Genomic DNA, 12396 nt, shown 5'->3' on the forward strand with positions numbered 1-12396 from the left:
AGCGGGTGGCAGTGTGCTGATATTCTGCAGTCATCTTGCATGTGAGGCCTCTGTTTTCTTGTTAACTCAGGAGACCCCGCAAGTCACACAGGTGAACCATGGCCCCTCGTCTGTTCTCCTAGCCCTTGTTTGGGCTGTTTCCCTGGCGCTTTCAGTGTGACAGATTTGTGCCTGGTCTTTTCCCTTGGCATAGATTTCCTGCATATCCCTGAAGCCTAGTTGAGGATTTTTTTCCCCCCATTTTTGAGGTAAAATTCATATAACACAAAATGAACTGTTTTGAAGTGAGAAGTTACTGATATTTAGTACCTTCAAAGTGTTGTGCAATCACCACCTTGATATAGTTCCAAAATATTTCATCACCCCCAATAAAGCCCCGTATCCATTAAGCAGTTCTTCCACGTCCCCTGCCTTTCCTCAGCCTCTGGCTGGCACCAGTCTGCTTTCTTTTTTATGGATTTACTACTCTGGGTATTTCATCTAAATGGAATCATATGTTATATGGCCTTTGCATCTGGCTTCTTAGGACCATTTTGAATTAGTATTCATTGGTTGTGTTGATGATTTTATGCTGAAACATCAAAATATCATTCTTAAAGGCTTTATATATTAAATGCTAATAGCGTTTGCTGTTTCAGACGTAGCCAGTGAAAAACAAAGAAGACTCCTGTATAACTTAGAGATGGAACAGATGGCCAAGACCGCTAAAGCTCTCATGGAGGCTGTGAGCCACGTTCAGGCACCTTTCACGAGTGCAACACATTTGGAGCATGTGAGACCCATGTTTAAGGTAAGAGTTATTAACGACTTTTGGTTGCAGTATATATATATTTATATATACTGCTGTTCAGCATATTTTTAAGTTAAGGCAGTACGGTGATACAGCTCATTAGTATAGACCCAGAAGTGAAAGCCATGTTATTTAGGTATGCATGATTAGTAATTGATAGGTGTGTGACCTTAAGAATAGAAAGGTTTGGGGAGAATTAATCTCTGGCCTGGTTTCCTCTGAGTTCTCTTTAGATCTTAGGAGTTCCCTGACATCTCAAATTGACCTTGGGCCTCTTGCTGTCTTCCAGTGCCTATGGCCCAAGGGCTAATGTGAGGGTTCTGAGTGCTCCTGGGGCCCAGAAAGTAGCATTGGGAACAAAAGGGAGCTTTCTTTTATGTTTATAGATCTAGTAAGGATGGTACTTACTGCTTCTCTATAATTTGATTTTCCATTTCCTCTTCATTTTCCTATGCTTTTTTTCTATCCTTTCTTCAAATTCCAGAATGAGTAAGCAGTGCATCATAAGGGTTATAGGGAAGTGGACGGGAGTCTAGTCAAGGAAAGTGGGAATTTTTCCTAGAGAAGGAACAATGGGTCACGCACATGTGCATTTGTGAGACAGTGCAGTTAGATGGTCTGTGGGGGTTATCACTTGAGTTCTTCAGACATTAACTGCATTTGTGTGGGTAGTAAAAGATGATGATATTTCAGCTCTAATATGTTATAGTTCTGCCCTTGCTTTAAGGTCTGTGTGATCGTGATATTTCTAAAACTTGATGGAGAGTTACAGGCTCAGAGTGGGAATTTGGGGAGAGAATGTTAGAAGAAATAGTGGAGTATTGCCGGCCTCTCTTTTACCGTAATATAGGAAATGAGATTGAAATTAAGAGCACTTATTATGAAATAAATTACAAAGCAAGTTTTTGTTCTGTTTTGAATAATCTTATACCTTTGTTTTGTTTCCAAATGTTTTTGGTAGACAGGAGGTGGAGGTGAAAAAAACAAAAAGAATAAGGAACCAGTCATAATTCTGCCACTCAGAACATTTCTCTTACTATATTTACATACTACTTTTTCTCTTGTTAAACAGTTGTGACCCTACTGTGTATAGAATTTTGTAACTTGCTGTTTCTCACATGAGTGTTTTCCCATGTTATTGGGAATTCTTCCTAAGTAGCTTTTATGATCTCTTCTCTGGATTAGGTGTCATTTGTTCCATCCTCTGAGCTGGAATTGAGAACCTTTCCTCTCTCTGCCATTTCTATTGTCGTTACCTTTTCAGACAGTGTCCTTCCTTTCTCACTCTTAATACTGGAGTGTTCCCCTGTCTGGTGTCCATGTCTGCTTTTGTGCTTCTCTTACCCATTTACAGAGCACAGAATGTTTAAAACACAAATGAACTGTCACCTTCTTCCTTAAAGCCATTCACTGATTTTGCAACTCTGGTGAAACCTAACACAACCCGAGGGTCTGAATACCAGGTGTGATCTGGCTCCACCTGCCTCCAGCCTCATCATTAGATTTCCTCTTACCGTGCTGCAGTCACACTGGCATTCTTTCTATTTCCAGAATGCCTTAAATTATTTTCTCTTCAGAGCATTCACACAAGCTGTGTCCTTTGTCTAGAATGCTTTTTCCTTCTTTGTCCAAGTTGTTTCTACTTTCAATGTTACTTTCTTAGTGAGTTCTGCCCTGGCCTCTAAGTCAGGTCTCCTTTCATACGTGCTGTGTTCTTCCTTCACTGTATTTATGTGTATCTACACATTTATTTATTTTAAACCTTAACGTCTGTGCTAGACTTTAAACTCTGAGAGGTAAGGGAGTACATCTGTTCTGGTGACTTTTCTCGAAGTCTGACAGTTCCTGGCTTGGAGTTAGTGCGTAGTAACTAAGCATTGGTTGAGTCAAGGAATAAAAGAGTCCTAGCAGTGATGTGATATTAAGGGATGTAGTTAAGAACCTTTTTACATATGGCCAGGTCATTTTCTACAGAGGTTTATACACTTAAGCGAAAATTTCACTGTCCCCTGGGTGTTATTTAGGTATAATTTGATAATACAGATCATTCTTTAATTTGCAGTGGGGTTGTCACAGGCTTAAGAAGCTTATACTTCTCCTTGTATATATTACATAGGTTTCCAAAGAGAGATGTGTTGTTTCTTCACTTAGCATAGGATGCATAATGCATTACTCTCCTGTGGTGCTTTGTATTTTAAAGTCCTGCCCGTCATATGCTTCCCTTAGCATCTCTTTGTAGTGGCAGTCCAGGTACTAAAGAGGAGGAAATGAAGTTCAGGAAAAAAAGAGGTGAAATAAGGGACAAGGCTAAGACTGAAAGTTAGGTACTGTGACTTACGTTCCTTTAAGAACTAAACTTCCGAACTTCCTGAGGTTACAAAGCTGTGGGTAATTCTGTCTTAATAATGCAGAAATTTTTTTTTAGATCTTTTAAAAATTCCAATTATTGTTTCTGTACCATGTTGTCATAAATACTCTTTATCTGTGTGACTATATATAGTTCTGTTTCATTTTGATTTATTAAAAGAAGCCAATACTCTTATATCAGACATTTCAAAGTTACACACACACACATATATACATGCCAGTATATACACACCAGTGTGTGTGTGTGTGTGTGTGTGTATGTGTGTGTATATATATATATATATATGTTTTGATATGAGGACTTTCAGTAGTCAGGGATACCTCTCTTTTTTTAAATTTTACATTACAGTTTCAGAAGGTATTCAGTTTTGATAAAATTTAGTGCTTGTTGGCTTTCATAGTCTGTAAAGAGGATGCATTTTATTTAACTGTATTTTAAAATATTGTCCAACTAGGAGCCAGAGATATCTCTGCTGTCTCAATGTAAAATATTAATATTTTACTACAAAAAATAATAAGGCTAAATGACACCTACAGAATAGGCTTAAAGAAAAGAGAGTAACGTAAGTCTTACAAGTAGAAAATGGTTAAAAGGATTTTTGTGGAAATAAAATTAGTCCATGAAATATTGCAAGAGACACAGCTTGCAGAGAGAGATGAGTTCTGAAGTCAGGGGTAAAATTAATATAATTTATGAATATAGACTATCCCCATTTTTTATTGTGAGTAACTCATAGGTGCTATGCTTAAAATGTATCTACCATCTTCTCTTGAATTTACAATGTTTCTCTCCCACTTACTTAAGCCCAGACAGCATTATATAGTTTCTCCTCTTTTTCGAAGAAAGCTCTCCAAATAACTATGCCTAGAAACTTATTGCTCTTTTTCAGAACTTCCACAAATCATTTATTGTCTGAAAGCATTGAGAAATGTTAATGTGGTCTTAAAGTTTGATTATCATTTGATGTTCATGATATATTTAAAATTTTTACCTTTTCTAGCTGGCTTGGACCCCTTTTCTGGCTGCATTCAGTGTGGGTCTACAAGACTGTGATGATACTGAAGTAGCCTCTCTTTGCCTGGAAGGTATAAGATGTGCAATCAGAATTGCATGCATTTTCAGCATTCAGGTAACAGAATTTTGCGTTTGTAGCCAGTCTGGAAAACGTAAATTACTTATGTCATTACTATAGTTTAAATTATTTCTTGTGTTGACACTGTTAAAAAACTAATTTCAAGTGTATAGTGGAGTTTAAATGAATCTTAATGTTTTAAGTTTCCAAGAAGCTGTGACAAAACCGGGTAGTTCTCTGTTGATATGTCTACCATTCATCATCATAACTTCGTGTTGCAGTTTTTTTCTGTATAGAATATTAGCTGTGTGGGAAATTTCCAAGAGTTTGAATTCCTGTATTGTAATTTGAATATATTATTTATATTGCATGTTCTTATTTATTGAATCATATAATACTTTTTCATATTTTATATATTTATAGATACTATTTTATAACTTAAGCCTAAGAACAGGTTATCTTTAAGAGACTCAAGTATCAAGGACATAATTCTTATGAAGATAGTCCTTTCTAGTAAATTATATGCTTTGTCTGATAATAAATTTTATCCAATACTTGCCTACTTTCTTTTTGAAAACCCATTTCACATGTAATTATGAATGTTATAGCATAAAAAGCATAGTCTTAACTGTAGGGGAAACATGAGCAAATTTGTAAATCAAGTTTCTGCTACTTCACACAAGTCAGTTGAAGCATGTGTTCAATGAATGCTTTCTTACTATATGAATTATTGTTGCTGAAATTTCATCTTGATTTGACACCACCATTGCCTTTCAGTTTTAAAAATTCATCGTTTTTGGCTTCATTCATATTAAAATTTAAAGAACTTTAGTTTTGAGGTATCATATGTAATTCATGACATAGTTGAAAACTTACTAAATTAAGTAAACAGTTCATCAGTAGGGAACCGGAGCCTACTCTGTTGTGCTTACAACCCTGTGAGCTCTCTTTCTCTGTCTCTTTCAACAGCTGGAAAGAGATGCATACGTCCAGGCGCTGGCAAGATTCACCTTACTCACAGTGAGTTCTGGGATTACTGAAATGAAGCAGAAGAACATTGACACAATCAAAACGCTTATCACAGTGGCTCATACAGATGGAAATTACTTAGGAAATTCATGGCATGAGGTATAAGCACTTTCTTTTTTTTTTGCAGTTTGGTTTATAAAATGAGCTAATGCTAAATATTATATCACTGACATGCTTAAGTGTTTGGGGAGAAGATTAATCTAGTACATTCAGGATTAAGTACATTTAACTTGCTTATTTATAATGTAGCCTGTGTTTAAATTGTGACTTTGTACATTTAAACATTTTTATGAAGATTTTTAACACGTAATTTAAATTTGTTTTTCCTCTTGTAATTAAGATTCTGAAGTGCATCAGTCAGCTGGAGCTTGCTCAACTTATAGGAACTGGAGTGAAGCCTCGGTACATTTCTGGAACAGTACGAGGCAGAGAAGGATCACTTACTGGAGCAAAAGATCAGGCTCCTGATGAATTTGTGGGGCTAGGGCTAGGTGAGAATTTTTTGAATTATTTTTGTGAAGTATCACAGTTGTTTATAACTTGCTCAATATAAGTAACTTTATTGTATGAATGAAATATAATTAGAGGGCTAGGATTAAAATGCCCTTTGGCTAACCTTATAAGGGTGAAGCAAGATAACATTGTAAGTCTTTTTTGCCTGGTCCAGTTTGCAATATTAAGTGACCCTTAGTCTTAACCACATAGTTGAGGGTGGGAGAAAGGTGCAGTTTAAAATTACCTCCTTTTACATTAAAAAAAAAAAAGAATGAAATGCTGCCATTTACAGCAACCTGAATGGACTGAGAGAATATTATACTTGTGAACTAAATCAGACAAAGAAAGACAAATATTATGATATCACTTACATGTGGAATCTAAAAAATAATACAAGTGACTCTGTATACAAAACAGAAACGGACTCACAAGCATAGAAAGCAAATTTATGGTCACTGAAAGGAATAGGGAGAGAGGAAGGGATAAATTAGGAGTATGCAATTAACAGATACAAACTACAGAAAAGAGATAAGTAACAAGGATTTACTGTATAATACAGGGAACTATATCCAATATTTATAATAATCTATAATGGAAAATAATCTGAAAAAATGTTTTAAAGAATTACCTGCTTTTAAGACTAAGCAGATAAGTTAAACGAGTGAAGGCTTGTTTAAGATGATAAATAGTTGGGGGCACCTGGAGAAAGCATTCACATGCACATGTTTTAACGGCACTATGCAGACATAACCCAAGTCTTAGGCCAGTGTGGAAACTGTCCCAGGGCTCCCCTCGAGTTCAGTGCAGCCAGGAGCAGCCAGGTTTAACCCAGCAGGAAAAAAGGAAGGTACTGTCAAAAGCAGATAAAGAAGAACCAAAATCATACATTTCTAGTCATAAGTGGAAAACGTTCTACCAGGGAAGAAACAAAGTTTAGACTGTCTTTGACGTTAAATATGTACTTCTGGGTTTGAATTCTTCCATGTTTCTTCTTCACTTGTGCTTCTTCTGCACTTGTGCAAGATGTGTGTGCAAGTTACTTTAATTCTCTGAGCTTCAGGTTCCTCTTTTCCAAACTAACAGTAGTATCTACTTACAGAGTTGTCAGGATTACAATATATTAACATATAAGTGGACTTAGTGCTGCTATACTGTTTCTGGATTGTTGTTTTTGTTCAGTCACTAAGTCATGTCTCACTCTTTGCGACCCCATGGACTGCAACACGCCAGGCTTCCCTGTCCTCCACCATCTCCTGGAGTTTGCTGAAACTCATGTCCATTGAGTCTGTGATGCCATCCAACCATCTCATCCTCTGTTGGTCCCTTCCCCTCCTGCCCTCAATTTCCCCAGCATCAGGGTGTTTTCCAGTGAGTCAGCTCTTTGCATCAGGTGGCCAAAGTATTGGAGCTTCAGCTTTAGCATCAGTCCTTCCAATGAATATTCAGGGTTGATTTCCTTTAGGATTGACTGGTTTGATCACCTTGCTGTCCAAGGGACTCTCAAGAGTTTTCTCCAATACCACAGTTCAAAAGCATCAGTTCTTCAGCACTCAGCCTTCTTTATGATCCAACTCTCACATGTTTCTGGATTATTCTTTATCTGGCCTCCCTACCTGACTTCCAACAGAGAAATCTAAAGATACAACCTAAAAAAAAAAAACATGAAGGAATACACCTGAGGTCTAAGAATACTTATATTTACCTTTTAAGGCTTTGTGCTATATATAACATTGTACTTCTGGACTTTCTCCTTTTATCATTTAGTGATTTCTTCGTTGTTGCTGGCAATAAAAAGTCTTAGGAAATTCAGAAGAATTTCAGGTTTGAAAAACAACCCACAGGGAGGGGAGTAAAGACAAGGACCATGTTGTGGCTTCAGGTTGAGTGAGTTTGCAGTGGTAATTCAGCAGTGCAGTCTGCACCTCACTTGTAAAATACCAGTGTGTTCTGTGGCTCTGGGAGGTGCAGGTATAGACAGCTGCAGAATTTACAACTGCTTGAGCACCCGCATGGTTGGTGACTTATGTAACCTGCAAGCCTGACTCAGACATTAGAACTCTATCAGTGTTAGTAAAACAAGAGAAATCATCCTTGCTGATCATGTTTACTGGAATACCTGAAAATGAGTTAAAATTAATTTGACCATTGTGCTGCTCTACTGCTTAGGTTGCAAAGAGGTGACCTGACCTGCTTTCTCCCTTCAGGAAAAGGGAATTTATATTAAATTAAACACATTTGGAATCTGGAACTGTGATTGAGATAAAAATTCCAGGCCTCCAAATCACACGAGCGACTGACCACACCCTTCATCTCTCATCTTTTTCTGTGTCATCCACTTCTCTCTGCTCCACGGCCTGCTCCCTTCTGCTCACACTGCTGAGGGATCAGGTCTCAGGTTCTAGTCTGCATCCTAGAGGGAGCCCCTATGCTGACTCAGCCCCTGTTGGGCAGTGCTCCCTCTAAGTTGAGCTCATCTCAGTAGCTGGTTCCCGGCTCACCCAGCATGGCAGGTGTCCACCCTGTGCTGCGGTGTCCTGGCATCGACTCAGGATGCTTTAGTCCATACCAAAGCTGGAAGAGGTGGTGGTGCAGACGATTGAGCTGGTTTCATCTGTATGTAATTTGTTTTTTAAAAATAAACTATTAGCCTCCTTTGTTAACAGAATCTATACCTCAAATATTGATGTAACCAAGTTAATAGGGCTGAGTGCATATTTATCTCACGTCCTTACAGATGTGATACAAGACTATACTTTTAATTTTTGGAAATAGGAAACTTTTATTACTAAGAATAAATAGTTTATGAATTATTAGATTTGAATTATATGCGTACTATTATATGTATTAAAGTTTTAAAATTCAGTTGCTTGGTCATATAAATCTTGAGTGAATATTATGACATCTTACATCTTTGTTTTTAGTTAATCTAAATGTTTGTTCTTTTGAGTCATTTCTTTGGTAAAACCGAAATTATTGGCTTATTACTTGTACTGTCATACAAATGTTTGATAGATGTCATATGTTTATGAAATTGGTTCTTGGATTGTTAGGCATTTTAAATCTTCTTTAAATGGGTTTAATGATTACAAATTATTATATCTAAATAGAGAAGGTACAGAAATACCTTCTGTGGGTATTTGAAGAATACCCACAGAAATGTGGAAAGGACATTCAGTTGATACACAGACGAAGTTATGTAGTGACTGGCATTTTTTTCTCACAGATTTTTCTTCATTAAATTCCTGCAACATGCCACATACCTCATCTTGCTTGACACTATCCTCCTACCACCCCATTTCTCAGTCGCTTATTTCAGGCTTTCATCCTTGTTCACTTGTATTACAGAAATAGACCCTTAATTTGTCTGCATGGCTTCCGTGGCTCTTCATGTTTCACTGTGTTCTACAGATATTACCAGAATTATTTTTCAGAAAATAGACTGGATCATGTCGGTCTTTTAAAAGACCTAATGGTTCCCTGTTTTCAAAAGTAGAATGTTAAACACGATGGTCAAGGTTCTTCACATTCTGTTTCTGGTCTCTCTGTCCAGCTTCATCTCTTACTGTTTGTTTCTCTCTCTCCTTCCTTGTCCCCTGCCAGATCATCCTCCATAATGGCTACATCCGAGTGTATTGGAACATGAACTTCACATGCCTCCTTCCATTACTTCATATATGCTGCTCCTTCTTCCTGAATTGCTTTTTCTTCTTTCTTTCCCGCATGATGATCCTTTCAGATCTAACTTGAATTACTGTTTCATCACATGTGAAAACTTTCCATGAGCTAACAACACCTGCATTCTCCCTTCCCCTATAAAAATTAGTTCTGTTTAGTCCCACTTGTGTTATATATAATTAGTTGAGTTCAGCCATGAAATAATCATCAGAGTATATGAAAGTAGGTAATGAGTCTGTCTCTCGTGGTAAATCATTAACTGCGTGAGGACAGGGGTCACATTCTTTTCCCTTTGTTCAGTTCCTGGAGTAGATTTTGAGTTCAGCTGGTTTAAATAAAACCATCTATTACATCTGCATTCAAAAAGTCACTTGAGTGTCTAGTCAGTCAACAAGTACTTGTTGAGCATCTGCTTTGAGTATGATAGAGGAAGAAAAAAAAAAAGGGTATGATTTGCTTCCTAACCTGGGAACTTTTTATCTGGCCGAGAAGGCAGCAGTGACACACCTGAAGTAATTGATAGTAAGAAACTAAATGGAAGAAATTCTGAGTTGAGCAGTACTTATCTAAGTAAATACTTCATTCAGAGGAAGGTGAAGGGGAATCCTTCATTGAGAACTCAGGTTGGGTCTCAGTAGATAAACTTTAGATGATGACCTGAATAGAGACATATGTTGGAGGGAGCTGCCTTAAGTCCTAGGCTGAAAAGCTTATACTTCATCCTGAAACTAATAGTAAGCAAAATAAAGGTGGTGATTTAGGAAAATTAATCTCCAGGAGAAGAAAGGAGATTGAGGGGGTGGGGGAGGGCTGGGAATCAGCAAAAAGGAAGGCAGTAAACTGTTACAGTAATCCAGTCCTGAAATGATAATGGTCTAAACTAAGTAGGAATGAAAATGAACGAATCAATGAAAAACATGCCAGAAGAAAGATTTAGTGATAATGGAAGGGAGAGATATTAAGAGCTTGAGAACTGGGGGAATTGTTTTGCTGTCTACAAACACATGGAACCAGTGTTGGGGGGAAAAACCAAGTGATTCTTTTGAATAAGAGGATACTATAGCAGCATACCAGTTGAATTTTCAGTGAACATTTGTGAACAAGGGACTGAAGATTACATTACAGGAGAGATCTAATTGTATGGAATTGGGAATCCTCCTGAGTTGATGCATTTGGAACTGGGGTTGGTTCTGTTTCTTGCATGCTGAGAGAGGAGTTTCCCTGGTGGCCTAGTGATTAAGACTCCGCGCTTCCACTGCTGGGGCCACAGGTTCTCTCCCTGGTTGGGGAGGTTCTGTATGCTGTGCGGTGCAGGGCTGAGTGGTCGGGGGAGGGGGTTTCTCCGAAACATTGAAAGAAGTTCTGCCTAATGTCACTGAGTGATTAAAAAGTTCAGTGTCCCTAATTTGTGTGGTCTTTGAAACAAGTCTGTCTTTACCCACGTCTGTATACCACTTAGCATAACTCCGTAAGTCACTGATGCCAAAAGAATTGTTCGCCCAAAGCTTTCTTTCATTAGGAAAATAACTAATTTTATTAGAAATGTGTTTTAGAACTGTAGGTACATTCTTTCACTGAATTATTTTCACACTGAAATGACTCTCTTTTCTGTGTGGTAGTTGGAGGAAATGTGGACTGGAAGCAGATAGCAAGTATTCAGGAATCCATTGGAGAAACCAGTTCTCAAAGTGTTGTTGTTGCTGTAGATAGGTAAGGTATCTGTTTTATTCTCTTTTCAGATGAATGCTGTTTTAATTCTGTAGCATTTAGATGTGTGTTGCTCATTAGTAAAAATTAAAAAAAAAAAAGATTGCCAAAATATCTTTCCTGAGGTAATATAAGACTATATTGTGATATGCTATGATTTAAATGATGAAGTACCTACAGTTTTGCTTTTAAGTGACAGAACATAGGAAGGAGATAAACAGTATGGAAACTTAAGTGGCAAGTAGACATTAGTGGGCATTAGGGAAACGTTAACCTTGATGAGAAAGAACAATTTTTCTTTTCCTTTATTTTTTAAAAATTTCCTTTATAAAAAATGTACTCTCTTTATTATTCCTATTTGAAAATAGAGTATAATTTATCTTTCTGAGTGTATGATATGGGATTGCATTATGGGGAAAATGAAGGGGTTTGCTGGCAGTTCTCACTGGGGAGAATTATATTTTATAGTATATACATTAAGAGATATTCCTCATCTCTAATCTGGTTTTCTAAAAGACTATTTCTAAATATTTCTAAAAGAATATATTATGGTTTGTTTTACTATAGAATATTCTAGAATATTTAGAATAATCTAGATTTTAAAAATCCCCAGTATTCAAAATAATGTCTAGGTTTTTTTTTTTTTTTAAGAAGATGAATATTTTCCATATGGATGCCCAAATAATTGAAACATTTTGTAACACTGGTGTTTACATTTTAACACTTCTGATGGGAACTGTCAAAAACACAGTGTGTATTGTAATCTTTCCTGATGCTGAGAGACTCCTGCTGATCTATTATTTTACTTTGCTGTAGATGAAAACTTTTTGCTCTTAGATGGAACTAGAGTGTTTAGTTGTTACTGACCCTGGCAGTACTCCCTGGAACTTCTTACTTGGAAAGAATTCTTAGTGTCCATGTGCCCACTTGCTTTTTGGGGGTGGAGGGGTGGAGGGAGGGGCTTAATTTGCCTTTCTCTTGTGATGGTTGAAAAAAGATTGTGTATCATTTTATATCTACTATATAACTGAGGCTTAACATGTGCTTTTCAGAGTGCTCTCTGGGAAGGGAATTTTTTTAAAAAGTGGATGTACGTATAACTGATTATATTAAACAGAAAAGGTGCTTTCCATGTGTTACTTCATTTAATCATCTTAGTAGCCTATAAGATACGTATTATCACTGTCCTCAATTTACAGATGAGGAAGCTGAGACAAGGGGAATCAGGTAACTTGCTCCTTCCCGCAGCCAGGCCAGTCT

The 12396-nt window shown here is 37.2% G+C and overlaps 1 protein-coding gene across 4 annotated transcripts in view; it reads left to right on the plus strand.

Moving 5' to 3' along the window:
• ARFGEF1 (ARF guanine nucleotide exchange factor 1) overlaps nt 1-12396 on the plus strand; it is a 132452-nt gene that overhangs the window by 95919 nt on the left and 24137 nt on the right. For all 4 annotated transcript variants that reach the window (XR_015140778.1, XR_015140777.1, XM_086336660.1 and 1 more), the window contains 5 exons: nt 639-790; nt 4159-4287; nt 5200-5358; nt 5600-5750; nt 11049-11139. Coding sequence is in view for 2 of the 4 variants with exons in the window: in XM_086336660.1 (XP_086192786.1) it covers nt 639-790; nt 4159-4287; nt 5200-5358; nt 5600-5750; nt 11049-11139 (682 nt within the window). In the remaining 2 variants the exon portion in view is untranslated. The remainder of the gene's footprint in view (nt 1-638; nt 791-4158; nt 4288-5199; nt 5359-5599; nt 5751-11048; nt 11140-12396) is intronic.

Source organism: Bos grunniens, chromosome 14 (assembly GCF_055505025.1).
Source record: "Bos grunniens cultivar Pamir isolate PY7600 chromosome 14, Bosgru_T2T1.0, whole genome shotgun sequence".
Taxonomy (NCBI): Eukaryota; Metazoa; Chordata; class Mammalia; order Artiodactyla; family Bovidae; genus Bos; species Bos grunniens.